Source organism: Girardinichthys multiradiatus, chromosome 2 (assembly GCF_021462225.1).
Source record: "Girardinichthys multiradiatus isolate DD_20200921_A chromosome 2, DD_fGirMul_XY1, whole genome shotgun sequence".
In the NCBI taxonomy this organism is placed as follows: domain Eukaryota; kingdom Metazoa; phylum Chordata; class Actinopteri; order Cyprinodontiformes; family Goodeidae; genus Girardinichthys; species Girardinichthys multiradiatus.
The window spans coordinates 40945796-40965450 of NC_061795.1; the positions used below are offsets into that span (position 1 = coordinate 40945796).

Here is a 19655-nt window from a genome sequence, read left to right on the forward strand (position 1 = left end):
TTTATTGTCTTAATACGGATGATTTTGGCATACAGCTCATGAAAACCCAAAATTCCTATCTCACAAAATTAGCATATCATTAAAAGGGTCTCTAAACGAGCTATGAACCTAATCATCTGAATCAACAAGTTAACTCTAAACACCTGCAAAAGATTCCTGAGGCCTTTAAAACTCCCAGCCTGGTTCATCACTCAAAACCCCAATCATGGGTAAGACTGCCGACCTGACTGCTGTCCAGAAGGCCACTATTGACACCTTCAAGCAAGAGGGTAAGACACAGAAAGAAATTTCTGAATGAATAGGCTGTTCCCAGAGTGCTGTATCAAGGCACCTCAGTGGGAAGTCTGTGGGAAGGAAAAAGTGTGGCAGAAAACGCTGCACAATGAGAAGAGGTGACCGGACCCTAAGGAAGACTGTGGAGAAGGGCCGATTCCAGACCTTGGGGGACCTGCGGAAGCAGTGGACTGAGTCTGGAGTAGAAACATCCAGAGCCACCGTGCACAGGCGTGTGCAGGAAATGGGCTACAGGTGCCGCATTCCCCAGGTCAAGCCACTTTTGAACCAGAAACAGAGGCAGAAGCGCCTGACCTGGGCTACAGAGAAGCAGCACTGGACTGTTGCTCGGTGGTCCAAAGTACTTTTTTCGGATGAAAGCAAATTCTGCATGTCATTCGGAAATCAAGGTGCCAGAGTCTGGAGGAAGACTGGGGAGAAGGAAATGCCAAAATGCCAGAAGTCCAGTGTCAAGTACCCACAGTCAGTGATGGTCTGGGTTGCCGTGTCAGCTGCTGGTGTTGGTCCACTGTGTTTTATCAAGGGCAGGGTCAATGCAGCTAGCTATCAGGAGATTTTGGAGCACTTCATGCTTCCATCTGCTGAAAAGTTTTATGGAGATGAAGATTTCATTTTTCAGCACGACCTGGCACTTGCTCACAGTGCCAAAACCACTGGTAAATGGTTTACTGACCATGGTATCACTGTGCTCAATTGGCCTGCCAACTCTCCTGACCTGAACCCCATAGAGAATCTGTGGGATATTGTGAAGAGAACGTTGAGAGACTCAAGACCCAACACTCTGGATGAGCTAAAGGCCGCTATCGAAGCATCTTGGGCCTCCATAAGACCTCAGCAGTGTCACAGGCTGATTGCCTCCATGCCACGCCGCATTGAAGCAGTCATTTCTGCAAAAGGATTCCCGACCAAGTATTGAGTGCATAACTGTACATGATTATTTGAAGGTTGACGTTTTTTGTATTAAAAACACTTTTATTTTATTGGTCGGATGAAATATGCTAATTTTGTGAGATAGGAATTTTGGGTTTTCATGAGCTGTATGCCACAATCATCCGTATTAAGACAATAAAAGACCTGAAATATTTCAGTTAGTGTGCAATGAATCTAAAATATATGAATGTTAAATTTTCATCATGACATTATGGAAAATAATGAACTTTATCACAATATGCTAATATTTTGAGAAGGACCTGTATGTACTAGTAATGGTTAGGGTAAGGGTTAGGCCATAGAAATAAATGAAAAATGAATTTACATCAATGCAAAGTCCCTGAAAAGTACTGATAGAAAGCCATAATATATGTGTGCGTGCATGTGTGTGTCTTTGTATGTTTGCGTGAGTTCCTACATTTTGATTGGAGCTGTGAATTTTATCTGACTGAATCACAATGCAGTGGCTCAGTCATCCATCTGTTCCACAGCCTCTGTGCAATTGTAATTGCATTAGTGCAGTGTTTGATGTTTATTAGACATCTTTTCCCAAAGTCTCCAGGCTCATTTTCCTTTATTAGACGAGTCTAGAAAAGAGAATACAGAACCTCTTGTCACCGAGTCCCTCCAGACCGAATTCATTCCAAAGTGAACAGAGTGATAACTGGGCAAAACTGAGCCAATTGACGGGATTTGTCATGGAATGCTGCAGGTTGCCTTTTGGTTCAGTATGTTGGTCAGTGGCCACCCAAGAAAGTAGTGATGGCAAAGTCTCCAGCCTGAATGCACATTTATGTCAGTCTCAAAAGTTTCAAATACTCTTTCTCACTTTATGGGTCTCTTTATTTTCATGACAACTTTCATTGTGGATTCTCACCAAAGGCAACAAAACTGTGAATGAACACACATAGAATTATATAGTAAATGAAAAGTGTGAAATAACTCTAAACATTTATCTGTTTAGATTCTTCAAAATAGCCACCCTTTGCTTTGATTACACGCTCTCCATGAGCTTCATGAGGTGCTCACATTAAATGGTTTTAAGGCCAAAGGTTAATATTTCAGTCATCACAGCAAAGGACTTTAAGGAATCTAAAATATAAAACATACAAAACATTTACAATTTTTTGTTTGCTACATAATTACATAAATTCCATAAAAATATGTATGTTGTTCACAATTTTGATGCCATCAGTGAGACTCTATGTACAATGTGAATAGTCATAAACATAAAGAAAACTAATGTGAGTGTGTGTGTGTATATATATATATATATATATATATATATATATATATATATATACATACATACATACAGGGGTTGGACAATGAAAATGAAACAACTGGTTTTATGGCGAGCATCAATTCGTCTTGGGAATAACATATACAAGTCCTGCACAGTGGTCAGAGGGATTTTAAGCCATTCTTCTTGCAGGATAGTGGCCAGGTCACTACGTGTTACTGGTGGAGGAAAATGTTTCCTGACTCACTCCTTCAAAACACCCCAAAGTGGCTCAATAATTAGATCTGGTGACTGTGCAGGCCATGGGAGATGTTCAACTTCACTTTCATGTTCATCAAACCAATCTTTCACCAGTCTTGCTGTGTGTATTGATGCACCGCCTTCAGGATACAATGTTTGAACCATTGGATGCACATGGTCCTCAAGAATGGTTCGGTAGTCCTTGGCAGTGACGCGCCCATCTAGCACAAGTATTGGGCCAAGGGAATGCCATGATATGTCAGCCCAAACCATCACTGATCCAGCCCCATGCTTCACTGTGGGCATGCAACAGTCTGGATGGTACGCTTCTTTGGAGCTTCTCCACACCGTAACTCTCCCGGATGTGGGGAAAACAGTAAAGGTGGACTCATCAGAGAACAATACATGTTTCACATTGTCCACAACCCAAGATTTGCGCTCCTTGCACCATTGAAACCGACGTTTGGCATTGGCATGAGTGACCAAAGGTTTGGCCCGGCCGTGTATATTGACCCTGTGGAGCTCCCGACGGACAGTTCTGGTGGAAACAGGAGAGTTGAGGTGCACATTTAATTCTGCCGTGATTTGGGCAGCCGTGGTTTTATGTTTCGGCCTTCTTGGTGGTATGCTGACATTACCCTGGATACCGTGGCTCTTGATACATCACAAAGACTGTCTTTGTCACAGATTCGCCAGCAAGACGTGCACCAACGATTTGTCCTCTTTTGAACTCTGGTATGTATCTAGTTGTGTATGGAATTACGAGCTGGAGAGCGGATCGCTCCGGGTTTAGTTGTTAATTTGTTTATAATGCAGCAGGATTATGCTGATGCAGCATTATGTTGTGTGCATTTCAATATTTTGAGTAAAACTGTGCTCTTATCCTGCTAATTGAACCTTCACACTCTGCTCTTACTGGTGCAATGTGCAATCAATGAAGAGAGGCTACCAGGCTGGTCCAATTTAGCCATATAAAAAACCATGCAGCAGCAATTTTCTGAATGTCCAATCAGATTGAATGCTAACACAAACCAAAACTATACACATCACCAACATGCCAAGTGACAATTCTCCCTCTGGAGTTGAGGGCATGGAGTTTCTACATGGTTTCAAGAGCATGTCTCAAGCTCTTTTGATGATTTTGGTCAACACTGCAGCACTGCCTGGAATATCTTCCGGAAGTTAACTTAAGTCTGGAGGTCTGACCAGATTTCCATCCAACTAAAACTTAGACTGTCAACTCACTAATTCTGTAATCCTGCTGTATGGTGGAAAAAGTTGAACTTCAAACCAGCCACTGAAACACTAACTGAACTTGTTTGCTACTAGTTAGCAAAAAATTAGGTAGTTTTGAAAATGACGTCAGGGCACCTTTGCAGATGTTTTCATCACTAGTCAGCTCTACACCCTTGGCCACTGGCACCGCCAACCTCCAATGACAATAATCCACTGTTATGTGCTTTATACAACAACCCAAGGTCACAAGAAAAGAAAAAGGCCACATGCCAACTGTGTGATAATAGTGCTGATAGCTGACACACAAGCTTGTCCCTGATCTCTACCAGATAGTGCAGGACCAACAAATATAGAGAGATGGTGTAGTGGGGAGGTACAACCTACCTCCTCCCAACTATGTAAGTAGGTAAGTGATCACAATAAGCTGATTACTGATCACAGTATTTAAGATATGATCATTCTGATGAACATAAATTGCATGCATTATGTGAACGCAGAAACAATGAATATCTAAGTTCATTCTCATGATTTACTATTTATTGATGAGACAGGGGTTCCTGACGGTATGAAGCTACAGAGAATTCAAACCCAGCTTTCCATATTTAAAATGGTAAAAATCCTTATCTATATCTTTGTTTTGATCATTTATGATCTGATACATCTGTAATACACTTTGCTCTTTCACAGTGATATTTAAAGGATCACTGTTCCAGCTAATTATGATATGAAGCAATAATGAGCAATGATAATTATAAGGCAATATTGTAGCATTTGAATGGAATTATTTTCACAATTCTATTGATCACTGCAATCAAAATGTCTTTAATTATTATCTGCTTTTGCGTGAATAAGCAAACTATAATATTTTTAACTAGAAGGTGGTAAGTTTAATTATTATGTAAATCAGTAAAATGCAGTCTAATTTGGGATTTCTGTATTTTGGTCTCTCTAGTATTTCAGAATAAAGACAGTGTTGGTCTTCACAATTAGGTGCATACATTGATATCATATTTTGGCTGGAGTTTAAGCTGTCTGCAATTGTATATTTATTTAGTCATAATCAGAGTTGTTTATTAACATATGGCTTAGCTGTTCAGCTTTTCATTGGAAAAATTGTTGCAGAGGACCTGAAATATTGGAGCCATTACTACCACTATGTTAAAAATTGTCCATCACTCTCCTCTTTTTGTCCTTGTTATATATTTTTACAATTTTCTCTATCCATCTGCTTGACAGACCAGATACAGATATTTGCTGTCACAGCGCAGATACAGCACCATGCCACAGTAATTGTTTTACTGAGGCTTTCACCTGAGCTCTCCCTCTTCTTGTTTTTGCCAGCAGTGTCACTCACTAATCTTTGAAATTTCTTTGAAAGATGTGTCCAAGGCCTCAGCTGTTTCCTCTTTATTTTTATATGCTGTCACACCTGGTGCTGTGGAGGCTGGAAAAGAAGAGATGACAGCAGATCTCTGACAGACAGAGAATTCAACAAGTAGAGAAGTCAAGCACTGCACCAGCACTACAGTCATTGCCTTTAGTTGTTCTTATAAAACGCCTTAAGTAAGGTTGTTTTGCGTTTCTCAGTGAGGGTTTAAAGTCATTATGTGGCTGTTGCACCCCTAAGGCATCAAGTGAGGTAGTTATAGAACCGAGCTGGTCAGTAGGTGTGAAGGTCCACAATGCTTCCATGATGCTGCCCTCATTAATGTAAGTACACGTCATTGTGGAATGTGGCCAGTTCCTGAGGCTAAATACTTTTAGGGTGAAAACAGCATAAAGCCAGAATGGCCTTGGTGCAAATCAATGCATCCAAGCCTGCTCTACTGTCTGTTCAACTTTAAGTCTGTGTGATGTAAATTTCATCATTTCATGGGGTCAATCAAAACCTTCTGTGTGATGTTGCTGCCTATGCAGCCTGTGGGAAATGAAGGTGAGATATGTAATTTAAATTTCAAGAATTTGCTCGGGCAACACCAGAATTGAGTTTAAAGAACCTTAGTTCTTTGGCCGTTATTGTTTTGAAAATAATGGTATGGGGAGACTTCCTTAAGCAGCTTTTATGTGTAGTGCTGACTTAATGCAGCACACCTCCTGTCGTCCCAAACTACAGGCTTTAGTTTTGAAAACTCACAGCTGTGCAGGATAAGGCTGTCTCCACTTGTGATCTATGAGTGACCAGAAGGAGCTCAGAGGTGACTTGTTTTTGCAGGTTTATGAAAGAAATGATTTCTGAAAGAAGCAATAGAGGGGTTAGTCATGTAAAACCATAGAGTGGGGAACAGGCTAAGACAAACAGCATACTGAAGGTGTCAAATGCTCATCAGAATCAGAATCAGAAAAGCTTTATTGCCAAGTATGTTTTTGGACATACAAGGAATTTGTTTTGGCGTAGTCGGTGCAATACAGTACAAATTAAACACTATATTCTGAAGGATCACAAAGCACAGACCTCCAAACATCATCATCATCAGCCCTTTAAATTCCTTCAGAGATTCTCAAGAAATACAAATGTGACAAGAATGTGACACAGCTGGAGAACATCCGGGTGCAACCATGACACTCGTAACATAAGCATTGTGGTGGGATGGCAGGGAATGTGAGGGCAATATATTTATTTATGCAGTACCTCGAAACATGCATTGTTATGACTTCAAATTGACATAATATTTTTTCAAATTGTGGAGATTGAAGTGTTATCATAATACTGTGTGAAGGGCACCTTATATCTGACAATTTTTATTTGTTTTGCCTGTTTGAAGAACTGCTAGAAAATTAGGCAACAAATTTGCATGAAAACTTGTTTAGCGATGAGGCTGGTCCTACCAAACTGAAAACTGGACTGTTCTTCTCCACAGAACTGTTCCAGTTTAATAATTTTAAGGAAGGTTTTGATTGAACAGCTCTCTTCAGTTCCAAATTTCACTGTTGAACTGCACACACAGACCAAATAGTTTAAACTTCCACACAGAAAATACAAATATTTAAATGGTAGTTTATTCTTATTATTTACATTTTCTTATCTACAGCTTAACACAGAATACCTGGTAATGATCCATCTTTAGGCCCAATCAAACAACAAAATGTATTCTTTATTGCCGTTACCAAAAACCGAGGCTATTGATGGCTGGTTCTCCAGTAAACATTCTTACCTAGCTCAATGATCTTCTATAGACTTTGAAAAGCTCACTAAGTGATTGATTTAAGCAAATGTTGTAAAGATGGCAAAAGACACTGGTTATTAATGGAGGAAGTGAAATATCTAATGTCAAAGAGAAAACAGAGTAAATGAAAGGAATGCAAGACTCAAAGAAATTTATCATACACTTCCTGTCTTCGTTTTTAATCTACACAGATTTTCTACAATAACTGGAGTCTCCTCCCTTTACTTCTGCTCTCAAATATATTTTTGTTACTCGCCCCGACATACTTCTTTCCCATTCTTGCCCATTTCAGTCCTTATATTCCTCTCATCTTTCCTCCTATGTTGTTATATGTTCAGCCATATAATGTTGTGAGATCTCATCACATCTTTTACTCCTTCTATCATGTTGCAAATTCTTTTTTTTTTCTTGCTATAATTTCTTTCATCCTAAACAATTTTTCTAAGTCCACCCTCGTCAGCCCCTTTCTTTCTTTTCTTCCTAAAAAACATTCAGAAAAAAAACATTACGTGCTTTGAAATTATTTTGTGTCATTACTATAATTACCAAAAACAAACAGGACCATTATAGAGAAATTTCCTTCCCCAAACAGCCTCCAGAAAGCTTTTTGTGCCACGTGTTGTCAGCTAAAATGTGCAGGACAGTGTGACTGTAACAGGATGCTTTTCTTTCATCCTAAATTGAGGCAAAACATTGGGTGTCTGGTAATGATTGCTGGAAGAGTAAACGAATGACATTAAATTACCTTCAACTTGTTCATTCCAAGAACACAATTGCTGAGAAATGTTTAAGCACTGAATAGCTGACTCTGTTAAAGTGACTTATCTTTGAGATTGCCATTGAGATTTCATTATGCCATACATACCCAATGTTCAAAATAGACCAAATCATAGATCATTTGGATTTTTATGCAGCTGATAAAAATTGCTTATAAGTTGAAGAATTTGCAATATATTTTATGAGCTGCCAATGTGTCCTGGACATGATGCAATGCAAAACAGGACTGCATTTCCACTTTTAAATGCTTACATACACTCCTCATTTATATGAATGGCAATCATTTTTGTTTTTTAATTATACATATCTCAAAATTATACATATCAGCAGCCATGTGCATTTTATAGAAATCAAAAGGTTCCTTCCATAATTCTGCTTGGATATTTAACCTTTTGTCTAATCATAGGTTGGTTTCCTGGCATGGACTCTCTCTTACGACATAGTGGCCAAAATTTCTAAAGGGTTGAGGTTGGGGCCATTCCAGAAGCTGTTAGCCTGCTTAATGAAATCCAAAATCAGTTTGGATGTGCGCTTTACATGATTTCTCAGTTGGAACACATAAACTATCTGGCAAGTGATATGAGGTTAAGTTTCTTTAGTGTTCCATAATCATTGTGCAACCACCAGAATCAGTGGCAGCACCATACCATATAGCCCTAGCACCAAAATTATTGACAGTAGGCATGGGCAGTTGTAGTAGATGTAGAGTATATCGTTATTGTGAATTACGTTTTATCATTGTGAGGATTTCGATTAACTGTGATAATAAACATGATGTTTACATTTTCCAAAAACTAAAAGTATTGGATGTCCTACAGGATACAGTCATAATGCTTTCACATGAAGACCTGTAGTATTAGAAAAGATTCCAAATCCAGAAATGCAAGAAGAAATTATTTTTGTTTCCTCCACATAAAATAGTGTTCTTACAGAAGGAAATATATGGTTATGATTTCTGCTATTGCTTTGCCTGAAACTATTCCTGTCTGGACTTCTGTCCACTGCACATTGATTCATACATTTCTGACTCTGTCCCTCTTGACTTCTTGTCAGTTTGCTAGAACTGCTCTTTGATTCAGCCCAACTTGGTGTTTTCTATTTGTCTCCATATCTGTCTGTATGTGCCCGTCTGTCTGAATGTGAATATGTGTCTATATGTTGCTTTGCCTTGTGTGTGTGTGGAAAAGTGAGGTGAGGTCTAAAGCTACCGAAACCTCAAAGCCCCAGGCTGCCCAAAGAAACAATGAACACTCACTTGTTAAAATTGTTTTTAGCCACACAAACTCCTACAGAAGAAACAACACACATCTACACTCCAGCTCACACTCGTTTTCTTCATTCGGACTCAGAAAGAGGGCTGTGTAACCTTCAGTCAACCAGAAAAAAGTTTTTTTTTCTTATTTTTACTGCAACAAATAGTGGGTGCAAAGAGAAAGTCTGATATAGTGCAATATAGATATATTGAACTGTAAAGGTATGTTTAGGCCTTCCAGTTCACTTCCACAGCAATTAACTAAGTTTAGGCCAAATCTACCATTTTCCTCCTGCTCTCGGCTGAATAATTAGATAGGATTCATAATGATGGAGATTGTGCTCTGCAGACCATAAAGTGTCTGAAATGCTGCAGAGAGAAAAAAGTGAGTGTTGGGTGCAAAGTGGTGTTATCATACAGATAAAATACATCTATAATAAAACACCTTAGAGCCATTTTGTCATGATGACGCACTTTGTCCATGCTCTTAAGCCTAAGAAAAGTGGATACACAGTGCTGTCCTTGAATGAGATTATTCCCTCCCAGTCACGTCAATTTGTCAATTTAGGCCTTTTCTCTGTCAGTGTTACTTTTCTCTCCCTTTACAGTCCTCCATTTAGAGGCAAATTACACGTCATAACATTTGCTATTCACTCTGTGTCTCTTTGCAGGGTGATGAAGTGCTGACCGTCATTAAAACCAAGGCTCAGTGGCCAGCGTGGCAGCCACTCAACCTGTAAGTACCACAAAATGTCAAAACAGAGGGTACTTCTCTAAGAGATACGATTGAATAAAAAACATTTGTGACAAATGGGGAAACAACAGCATTTAAGGAAAAAATGTTTAACCAGGTTATCCAAAAAATGTTTTGTTAAAGAATAATCTTCTATGAAGAAGAGGGAACTTTATGCCTGCACCAGCATGCATTTGGTTGCTGTTTTTTCCTGGGATTTGCATATATAGTACTGTGCAAAAGCAGTGAGTAAACCACAGTAAATATGATAGAGGAAATGAGATGATCATTTTCTGGATGTGGTGCTACTACTATTGTTCTGTTTAGCAGTGTGGTATTTAAAGCTGTTCTGGTCTTGCCCACAGACATGAAATGCTAAATTTGATGGAAACTCATTTACCTCTAAAAGAATGCTTAAAGCTATGACAACAATAGGTACACATTTACTGACTAAAGCACCATAATTTTTCTTATGGGGGCATTTTGCATTCAGTTTTGGATTGAGTAATTGATGGTTAGCTGTTTTTCTCCCACCTTAATGAGAGCAGTTGCTTACTTGTGGCCAAAGGTGCCACAATCCAGTAAATAAATATATATATATATATATATACATATATATATAAAAAACATCTAAATCTGTGACCATATTAAACACATGAAATAAAAAACTGTTAGTTTAAATACATAATTACATACATAATCAGTGTAAATACATAATTATCAATTTAAAAAACTTAAATTCAGGCATGGCGCTGGTGGTGTAGGGGTTAAGCGTGTGACCATGTGCAGAGGCTATAGCTCTGGCTTTGAGTCCCAGACCTGGCGACCTTTGCCGAATGTCTCCCCGTCTCTTTGCCCTCTTTCACTGTCTACCTACTGTCAAAAAAATGAAAAATAAAGGCCTCAAGTGCCACAAAAAGAATATTTATAGAAAACAACAAAAGAAACTTAAATTTATTGTATGTTATCATAGAATTATTTCAGCATTTTTTTATTTACCTGTGATCCCAGTCAGGTACTTTCTGTATGGAGTTATGTTAATTGGTTACTCTAAATTGTATGAGTGTGTGTGCATGGTTGTTTGTTGCAGATATATCGTTATATTCTGTTTGGGTCGTATTTTTTTTAGTCCGTTCAGTTTTCTCTATTACTGTTACGTCACAGTATTTGCTGAGGAACAGCTAAATAAGGTCATGGACTTCCAGCTGATCAATTTCGTGTATCTGCCATATTTATTTCTCACTGCAAATTTTGTAGTCCAAACTCAGGTATGCCTACACTGAAACAGAATACGTTTGGTTCAGTTGTTTGGTTTATTAACCCACACAATTCATTACACCATCCCCCAGCATCAGAGCCTCTTCGAAGTGCCTGGTTAAAATTTATTTTTCATGGAATTCTACCCACATTAGTGTGGAAATTCCTATTTCTCCAACTTCAAGGACGAGCTCTTCAGCAACCTCCTCCAGTATCAAGAAGGATTTGCTGAAAAACTTCATCTGATTAAGGGCTCAGTTCCTTCTGTCTGTAGGCACGAAGAACACAGTAAAGTGGTAAGCTGCAAATAACGCTAAAATGACAGCAAACATGACTTTAGACATGAATTTATTGTGTGTCGATATAACGTCCTGGCCATTGTTTTGATAGCAGTAGCATCATGCCTTCTGCTTATGTTAGTGCTTTGTGCTGCTTTTAGCTCCTTGAGGGCAGAACCAGACTGTGTGTTTTGAATAGTATTATAACATAAAGACATTAGCATGGTTTTTGCCATTTTTGTCTTGTTTCTGCAGTGCTAGATAATTGTTATCAAACTACAACAATGGCTGAACGGGTCAAAGTGAAGCTTTCTTTGACATGGAGCGGTCGGGGCGTGAAGTGCCTCAACAGCATTTAAAGAGACAGCACCAAAACGAGTTTCTCTCAAGCTTATACAGGTCCTTCTCAAAATATTAGCATATTGTGATAAAGTTAATTATTTTCCATAATGTAATGATGAAAATTTAACATTCATATATTTTAGATTCATTGCACAATAACTGAAATATTTCAGGTCTTTTATTGTCTTAATACGGATGATTTTGGCATACAGCTCATGAAAACCCAAAATTCCTATCTCACAAAATTATCATTAAAAGGGTCTCTAAATGAGCTATGAACCTTATCATCTGAATCAACGAGTTAACTCTAAACACCTGCAAAAGATTCCTGAGGCCTTTAAAACTCCCAGCCTGGTTCATCACTCAAAACCCCAATCATGGGTAAGACTGCCGACCTGACTGCTGTCCAGAAGGCCACTATTGACACCCTCAAGCAAGAGGGTAAGACACAGAAAGAAATTTCTGAACGAATAGGCTGTTCCCAGAGTGCTGTATCAAGGCACCTCAGTGGGAAGTCTGTGGGAAGGAAAAAGTGTGGCAGAAAACGCTGCACAACGAGAAGAGGTGACCGGACCCTGAGGAAGATTGTGGAGAAGGGCCGATTCCAGACCTTGGGGGACCTGCGGAAGCAGTGGACTGAGTCTGGAGTAGAAACATCCAGAGCCACCGTGCACAGGCGTGTGCAGGAAATGGGCTACAGGTGCCGCATTCCCCAGGTCAAGCCACTTTTGAACCAGAAACAGCAGCAGAAGAGCCTGACCTGGGCTACACAGAAGCAGCACTGGACTGTTGCTCAGTGGTCCAAAGTACTTTTTTCGGATGAAAGCAAATTCTGCATGTCATTCGGAAATCAAGGTGCCAAAGTCTGGAGGAAGACTGGGGAGAAGGAAATGCCAAAATGCCAGAAGTCCAGTGTCAAGTACCCACAGTCAGTGATTGTCTGGGGTGCCGTGTCAGCTGCTGGTGTTGGTCCACTGTGTTTTATCAAGGGCAGGGTCAATGCAGCTAGCTATCAGGAGATTTTGGAGCACTTCATGCTTCCATCTGCTGAAAAGCTTTATGGAGATGATGATTTCATTTTTCAGCACGACCTGGCACCTGCTCACAGTGCCAAAACCACTGGTAAATGGTTTACTGACCATGGTATCACTGTGCTCAATTGGCCTGCCAACTCTCTTGACCTGAACCCCATAGAGAATCTGTGGGATATTGTGAAGAGAACGTTGAGAGACTCAAGACCCAACACTCTGGATGAGCTAAAGGCCGCTATCAAAGCATCCTGGGCCTCCATAAGACCTCAGCAGTGCCACAGGCTGATTGCCTCCATGCCACGCCGCATTGAAGCAGTCATTTCTGCCAAAGGATTCCCGACCAAGTATTGAGCGCATAACTGTACATGATTATTTGAAGGTTGACGTTTTCTGTATTAAAAACACTTTTCTTTTATTGGTCGGAGGAAATATGCTAATTTTGTGAGATAGGAATTTTGGGTTTTCATGAGCTGTATGCCAAAATCATCCGTATTAAGACAATAAAAGACCTGAAATATTTCAGTTAGTGTGCAATGAATCTAAAATATATGAATGTTACATTTTCATCATGACATTATGGAAAATAATGAACTTTATCACAATATGCTAATATTTTGAGAAGGACCTGTATAGACTACAACTGAATGATTTAAGGGTGAAAAGGAAGGGTTTAAAAGCATGATATGTCCCCTTTAAATAAATGCTGATTGCATAATTATGTATGCTTTAATTGCTTAATTCATATGTTTAATTCATATTGTTTCTTCAATTGTTTGCAAACTTGTATTATTGCGTGTATTAAGTCAAATTATATATATATATATATATATATATATATATATATATATATATATAATTTATTACTCGTACTCATAATCTTCTGCTTTATCCGGGACCATGTAGCAGGGGCAGCAGACTCAGCAGAGACACCCAGACGTCCCTCTCCCCAGACACCTCCTCCAGCTCCTCCGGGGGGATCCCAAGGCGTTCCCAGGCCAGCCGAGAGACATAGTCCCTCCAGTGTGTCCTGGGCCATCTCCTGGACCTCCTCCCGGTGGGACGTGCCTGGAACACCTCCAGAGGAAGGCGTCCAGGAGGCATCCGGTATAGATGCCCGAGCCACCTCAACTGACTCCTCTCGATGTGGAGGAGCAGCGGCTCTACTCCGAGCCCCTCCCGGATGGCCAAGGTCCTCACCCTATCTCTGAGTGCCCGGCAACCCTATGGAGGAAGCTCATTTCAGCCACTTGTATTTGGGATCTCGTTCTTTCGGTCATGGCCCAAAGTTCATGGCCATAAGTGAGGGCAGGAACGTAGACCGACCAGTAAATCAAGAGCTTCGCTTTTCGGCTCAGCTCTCTCTTCACCACAACGAACCGGCACAGCGGCACCATTACTGCAGCAGCCGCATTGATCCGTCTGTCGATCTCCCGCTCCATTCTTCCCTTACTCGTGAACAAGACCCCGAGATATTTGAACTCCTCCACCTGAGGCAGGAAATCCCCTCCAACCTGAAGAGGACAAGCCACCCTTTTCCGGTCGAGAACCATGGCCTCAGACTTGGAGGAGCTGATCTTCGTCCCAGCCGCTTCACATTCGGCTGCAAACTGCCCCAGTGCACGCTGTATGTCTTGGCTAGAGGGAGCCAGCAGGACCACGTCATCTGCAAAAAGAAGAGACGAAACCCACTGGTCCCCAAACCAGACCCCTCTGGCCCTTGGCTGTGCCTAGAAATCCTGTCCATAAAAGTTATGAACAGGACCGGTTACAAAGGGCAGCCCTGCCAGAGTCCAACATGCACCGGGAATAGGTCCGACTTAGTGCCGGCAATGCAGACCAAAATCCTGCTCCGCTTGTACAGAGACCGGATGGCCCCTAATAAAGGGCCCCCGATTCCATACTCCTGGAGCACCCCCCAAAGGACACCACAAGGGACACAGTTGAATGCCTTCTCCAGGTCCACAAAACACATATGGACCAGTTGGGCAAACTCCCATGAACCCTCGAGTACCCTGTAGAGGGTATAGAGTTGGTCCAGTGTTCCACGGCCAGGACGATAAACCTCACTGCTCCTCCTGAATCTGAGGATGGACTATCGGCCGGACTCTCCTCTCCAATACCCTGGTGTAGGTCTTACCAGGGAGGCTGAGGAGTGTGATCCCCCTGTAGTTGGAACGCACCCTTCGGTCACCCTTCTTATGAAGGGGGACCACCACCCTAGTCTGCCAGTCCAGAGACACTGTCTCTGACCATCACGCAATGTTGAAGAGGTGTGTCAACCATGACAGCCCCACAACATCCAGAGACCTGAGGTACTCAGGGCGGATCTCATCCATCCCCGAAGCCCTCCCACCACAGAGCTTTTTAACCACCTCGGTGACTTCAGCCTGGGTGATGAAAGAGCCTAAGCCCGAGTCGCCAGCCTCTGCTTCCACCAGGGAATGCGTGAGGGCAGGATTGAGGAGATCCTCGAAGTACTCCTTCCACCGCCCGATAATGTCCCCAGTCAGGTAAGCAGCCTCCCACCCCAACTGTAAATAGTGTTGGTGAAGCACTGCTTCCCTCTCCTGAGGCGCCGGACGGTTTGCCAGAATCGCTTCGAGGCCAACCGGTAGTCCTTCTCTATGGCCTCACTGAACTCCTGCCAGGCCCGGGTTTTTGCCTCTGCCACACCCGTCAGCCGCCTCAGAAGTCCCACAAGCCAACTACAGCCGATAGCACTCTTTCTTCAGATTCACAGCGTCCCTTACTGCTGGTGTCCACAGCCAGGTTCTGGAATTGCCACCGCAACAGGCACAGCAGACCTTACGGCCGCAGCTACGGGCAGCAGCATCGACAATAGATGCAGAGAACATGATCCACTCGGACTCTATGTCTCCAACATCCCCCGGAATCTGGTCAAAGCTCTCCCGGAGGTGGGAGTTGAATACGTCCCTGGCTGAGGGCTCTGCCAGACCCTCACTATGTGCTTGGGCCTGGCAAGTGTCTCTATAGATTTCTCCTCTTCCAGCTGATCCAACTCACCACCAGGTGGTGATCACTGGACAGCTCAGCCCCTCTCTTTACCCGAGTGTCCAAAACATGCGGCCGAAGGTCTGACAACACGACAACAGTCGATCATCGACCTCCTGCCTAGGGTGTCCTGGTGCCAAGTGCACTGATGGACACCCTTATGCTTGAACATGGTGTTCATTATGGACAATCCGTGACTAGCACAGAAGTCCAATAACGAAACGCTACTCGGATTCAGATCGTAGAGGCCATTTCTCCCAATCACACCTCTCCAGGTGTCACTATCATTGAAGTCACCCAGCAGAATAATGGAATCCCCGGGACGGGCACTATCTAGCACCCCCGACAGGGAAGCAAAGAAGGCCGGGTACTCTGCACTACTGCTCGGCCCGTAGGCCGAAACAACAGTCAGAGACCTGTCCCCAACCCGAAGGCGCAGGGATGCGACCCTCTCATCCACTGGGGTAACCTTGCTAGTACCGGGTTGGACCCCCTTTTGCCTTCAGAACTGCCTAAATCCTACATGGCATAGATTCAACAAGGTACTGGAAACAAAGTGTGCCAAGAAAATATCCCCCACACCATTACATGACCACCACCAGCCTGAACCGTTGATACAAGGCAGGATGGATCCATGCTTTCATGTTGTTGACGCCAAATTCTGACCCTACCATCCGAATGTCGCAGCAGAAATCGAGACTCATCAGACCAAGCCACGTTTTTCCAATCTTCTATTGTCCAATTTTGGTGAGCCTGTGCAAACTGTAGCCTCAGTTTTCTATTCTTAGCTGACAGGAGTGTCACTCGGTGTGGTCTTCTGCTGCTGTAGCCCATCCGCCTCAAGGTTCGATGTGTTGTGCGTTCAGAGATGGTCTTCTGCATGCCTTGGTTGTAACAAGTGGTTATTTGAGTTACTGTTGCCTTTCTATCAGCTCGAACCAGTCTGGCAATTCTCCTCTGACCTCTGGCATCAACAAGGCATTTGTGCCCACAGAACTGCCACACACTGGATATATTCTCTTTTTTGGACCATTCTCTGTAAACCCTAGCGATGGTAGTGCATGAAAATCCCAGTTGATCAGCAGTTTCTGATATACTCAGACCAGCCGGTCTGGCACCAACAACCATGCCACGTTCAAAGTATTAAATCACCTTTCTTCCTCATTTTGATGCTCTGTTTGAAGTGCAGCGGATCGTCTTGACCATGTCTACATGCCTAAATGCATTGAGTTGCTGCCATGTGATTGATTGATTAGAAATTTGCGTTATGCATTTTGTGTTATGCATTTATTTAACGGCTTATTCATTTATAAAATTGTAGCACTTTTGGTATTCGATATTATTCACTATGGCGGGAAGAACTGCAGTTTGGATGTTGAGGCCAGTTTTTACTGTGCAACGCTGTGGTGCATCAAGTTAGTGTCACCTTTACTCCTCTTGCAGATTTGGCTGGAGGCAGTTTTTTTAATGTAACTAATTGTATGTGAAGGCTGTTGGCTGTCACTTTGTGTTGCAATTAGCATTCAGATAGGGATGTGCACTGAGCTACCACAGTCTGTGACCAACCTTCTCAGTTATTGTCGTATATACGACAAGGTTGTAAATATATCGATTTAACAAAAAACTGAGTAATAGAAGGAAAGTTTTCGCCCAGCAAAGGTTTGGGAACCACAAAAAAACACATGGATGTGTATGATTATGGTTATTTTGGACAAGTAGTAAAATTTCAGCTACTTTAAATACTTTTGCTAGAGGTGAGTTTCATCTTTTGTGTGTGTGTGTGTGTGGTAGATATAGGCCCGCCAACAGGGGGGGACAAACAGGTTTTGTTGTCACAAAATAATCATAAATAGGGATTTGTAGTGAGGAAACACATTTTCATCTGATTTATGACTAATACAGCCTGCCTCCTGGAGAAATGTGTTGATTCTCATTTTATTGTAATGTCTGTTAAAACAAAAACAAAAAAAACATTCACAGAACGTTCTGAAAATTGGGCAACCTTGGCTTTACTTTTGAGTCAAACAAAGAAAATAATGAATATATTTTGCTGAGAAATGGCATAAACATGGCTACAAAATTATTCAAAGCATATATTTCTAAAAAGAATAAATTAAAAAAGACATGAATAAAATAACAAAGATGGAATTTGTTTTCAGAGTTTAGTTCATCTTCTGTAACTGATGATCAAAAGGAAAACATGAGACACTTTTTTTTTCTGTGACTGTGAATGTATCTTCAGATTATCTGCCTTCTAAATGAATTAATCTACATCATAAGTAGCAATTAGCAAAATTATTAAGCACAACATAGAAGTTTGTTTGAATAAAGTTTCAGCTCCAGCACAATCAATAAACTATTTTAGTATATGAATATTAATAAACCTTATTGTTTTCCAATGACATGCTTTATATGCTTTGTAAGAGGCAAATGGTTTGAATATTAACACACTCTGGCATCCTCTGGAATTAGTTCAAGAGCAATTAGGATCTTATCACGACTGCAACCCTGTAGACTTTATATGCACACACTCACTCACATGCTGACACTTATGTATCTTCCACTAAACATCTGTTTAATTGTCCCTCCAAGCATTGTGTGCCATTTGCAATATCTTGTGCAACTATTATTTTATTAATAACGGCAGTCAAACGCTTGCATGCACCTGCAGTCAGAGACTCTCAGTGAATTTGAAACACCATCTCCTTTTCTGCAACTTTGTATGCTGAAATGTCAAGTTTTTACTCACTTGTGGGGTTAAATAAGATGGTTAAGACACCAACAAAAAAGTTTCTTAAACCTATTTTTTCCCGTATATCTTAATGCAGTCATGACATTACAGGTGTGCAAAATGATTACAATATAATCACATATTTTCTCCTTCTGATTAGGTATTTTGTGGATGCAATTATCAAGCCAATTAGCCTTTGCAACTTGGCTCAGAGGTCAAGACATTGGTACTGTCAAATTCGCATGTAATTAATTTAAATGTTTCATAAACATGTGTGTGTGTGTGCATTGGTGTGTGAGTGGCTGAGCATATTTGAAGAAATAAGTGTGAGTGGGTGTATGTGAACGAGTTTGTAACCTGGAGGTGCAAGGGGTGGCCAGAGCCGTAGAAGGCTTGCAACACACAGCACCCAAGAGCAACAAAGGACATACACAAGGCATCACCCTAACGTAGCCTTTTGCCCCGAACAGAGGTAGGTCATCAGTGAAGCACAGGAGCAGCAGCCCCCAAACCAAAGACGTACAAGGTGAGAAGTAGGGCACTGAGCCCCCTGACCAAGCCACATGGCATCTAATGGCACACAGGCCAAGCCAGTCCCCCAGGGGGCCCAGGGCCCGCACCAACCCCCGGCAGCAAGACTGCCCAGCACCAAGCAGGGGAGGGATGCCCACCAGAACAAAGCGTAGACCCTGTGTCCTATGGCTGGGTCCAACACATCCCCATGAGCTATAGGCCACCCAATGGAAGCCCACCACTCCAGGACGTGGCCCGAGCATCCACACAAACAGCACCACAACAGGTGTAATGTGGTTAACAGAAAAAGACTTCAAGAAGATTTCAAGCACCATACAAACTGATGATTACCACCAAAAACTGTACTAGTAAGCTTTGTTAAAAACATTTCTCTAGGTCTAAGAACGTTTTGGCACAACTTAACAATCTGTTTACACCACAGTTATAAATATTGGACATATAGTTTGCTTTGACAAAGTGTTTTGTTGTTAAAACAATATTCTGTTTTGGCTTTGTGTTACAGTTCAGTTCTTCAAATCATCAAACAAGATTTAAGATCAAACAAAGGGAACCTGAATAAATACAAAATAAGTTTTCTATTAAATTGATTTAGAAAAGGAAA

The 19655-nt window shown here is 41.6% G+C and overlaps 1 protein-coding gene across 2 annotated transcripts in view; it reads left to right on the plus strand.

The window, feature by feature from the left end:
- Window positions 1–19655, plus strand: part of spon1b (spondin 1b) — a 164004-nt gene that overhangs the window by 118421 nt on the left and 25928 nt on the right. For both annotated transcript variants that reach the window (XM_047350352.1, XM_047350360.1), the window contains one exon: window positions 9808–9872. In XM_047350352.1, the coding sequence (XP_047206308.1) occupies window positions 9808–9872 (65 nt within the window). The remainder of the gene's footprint in view (window positions 1–9807; window positions 9873–19655) is intronic.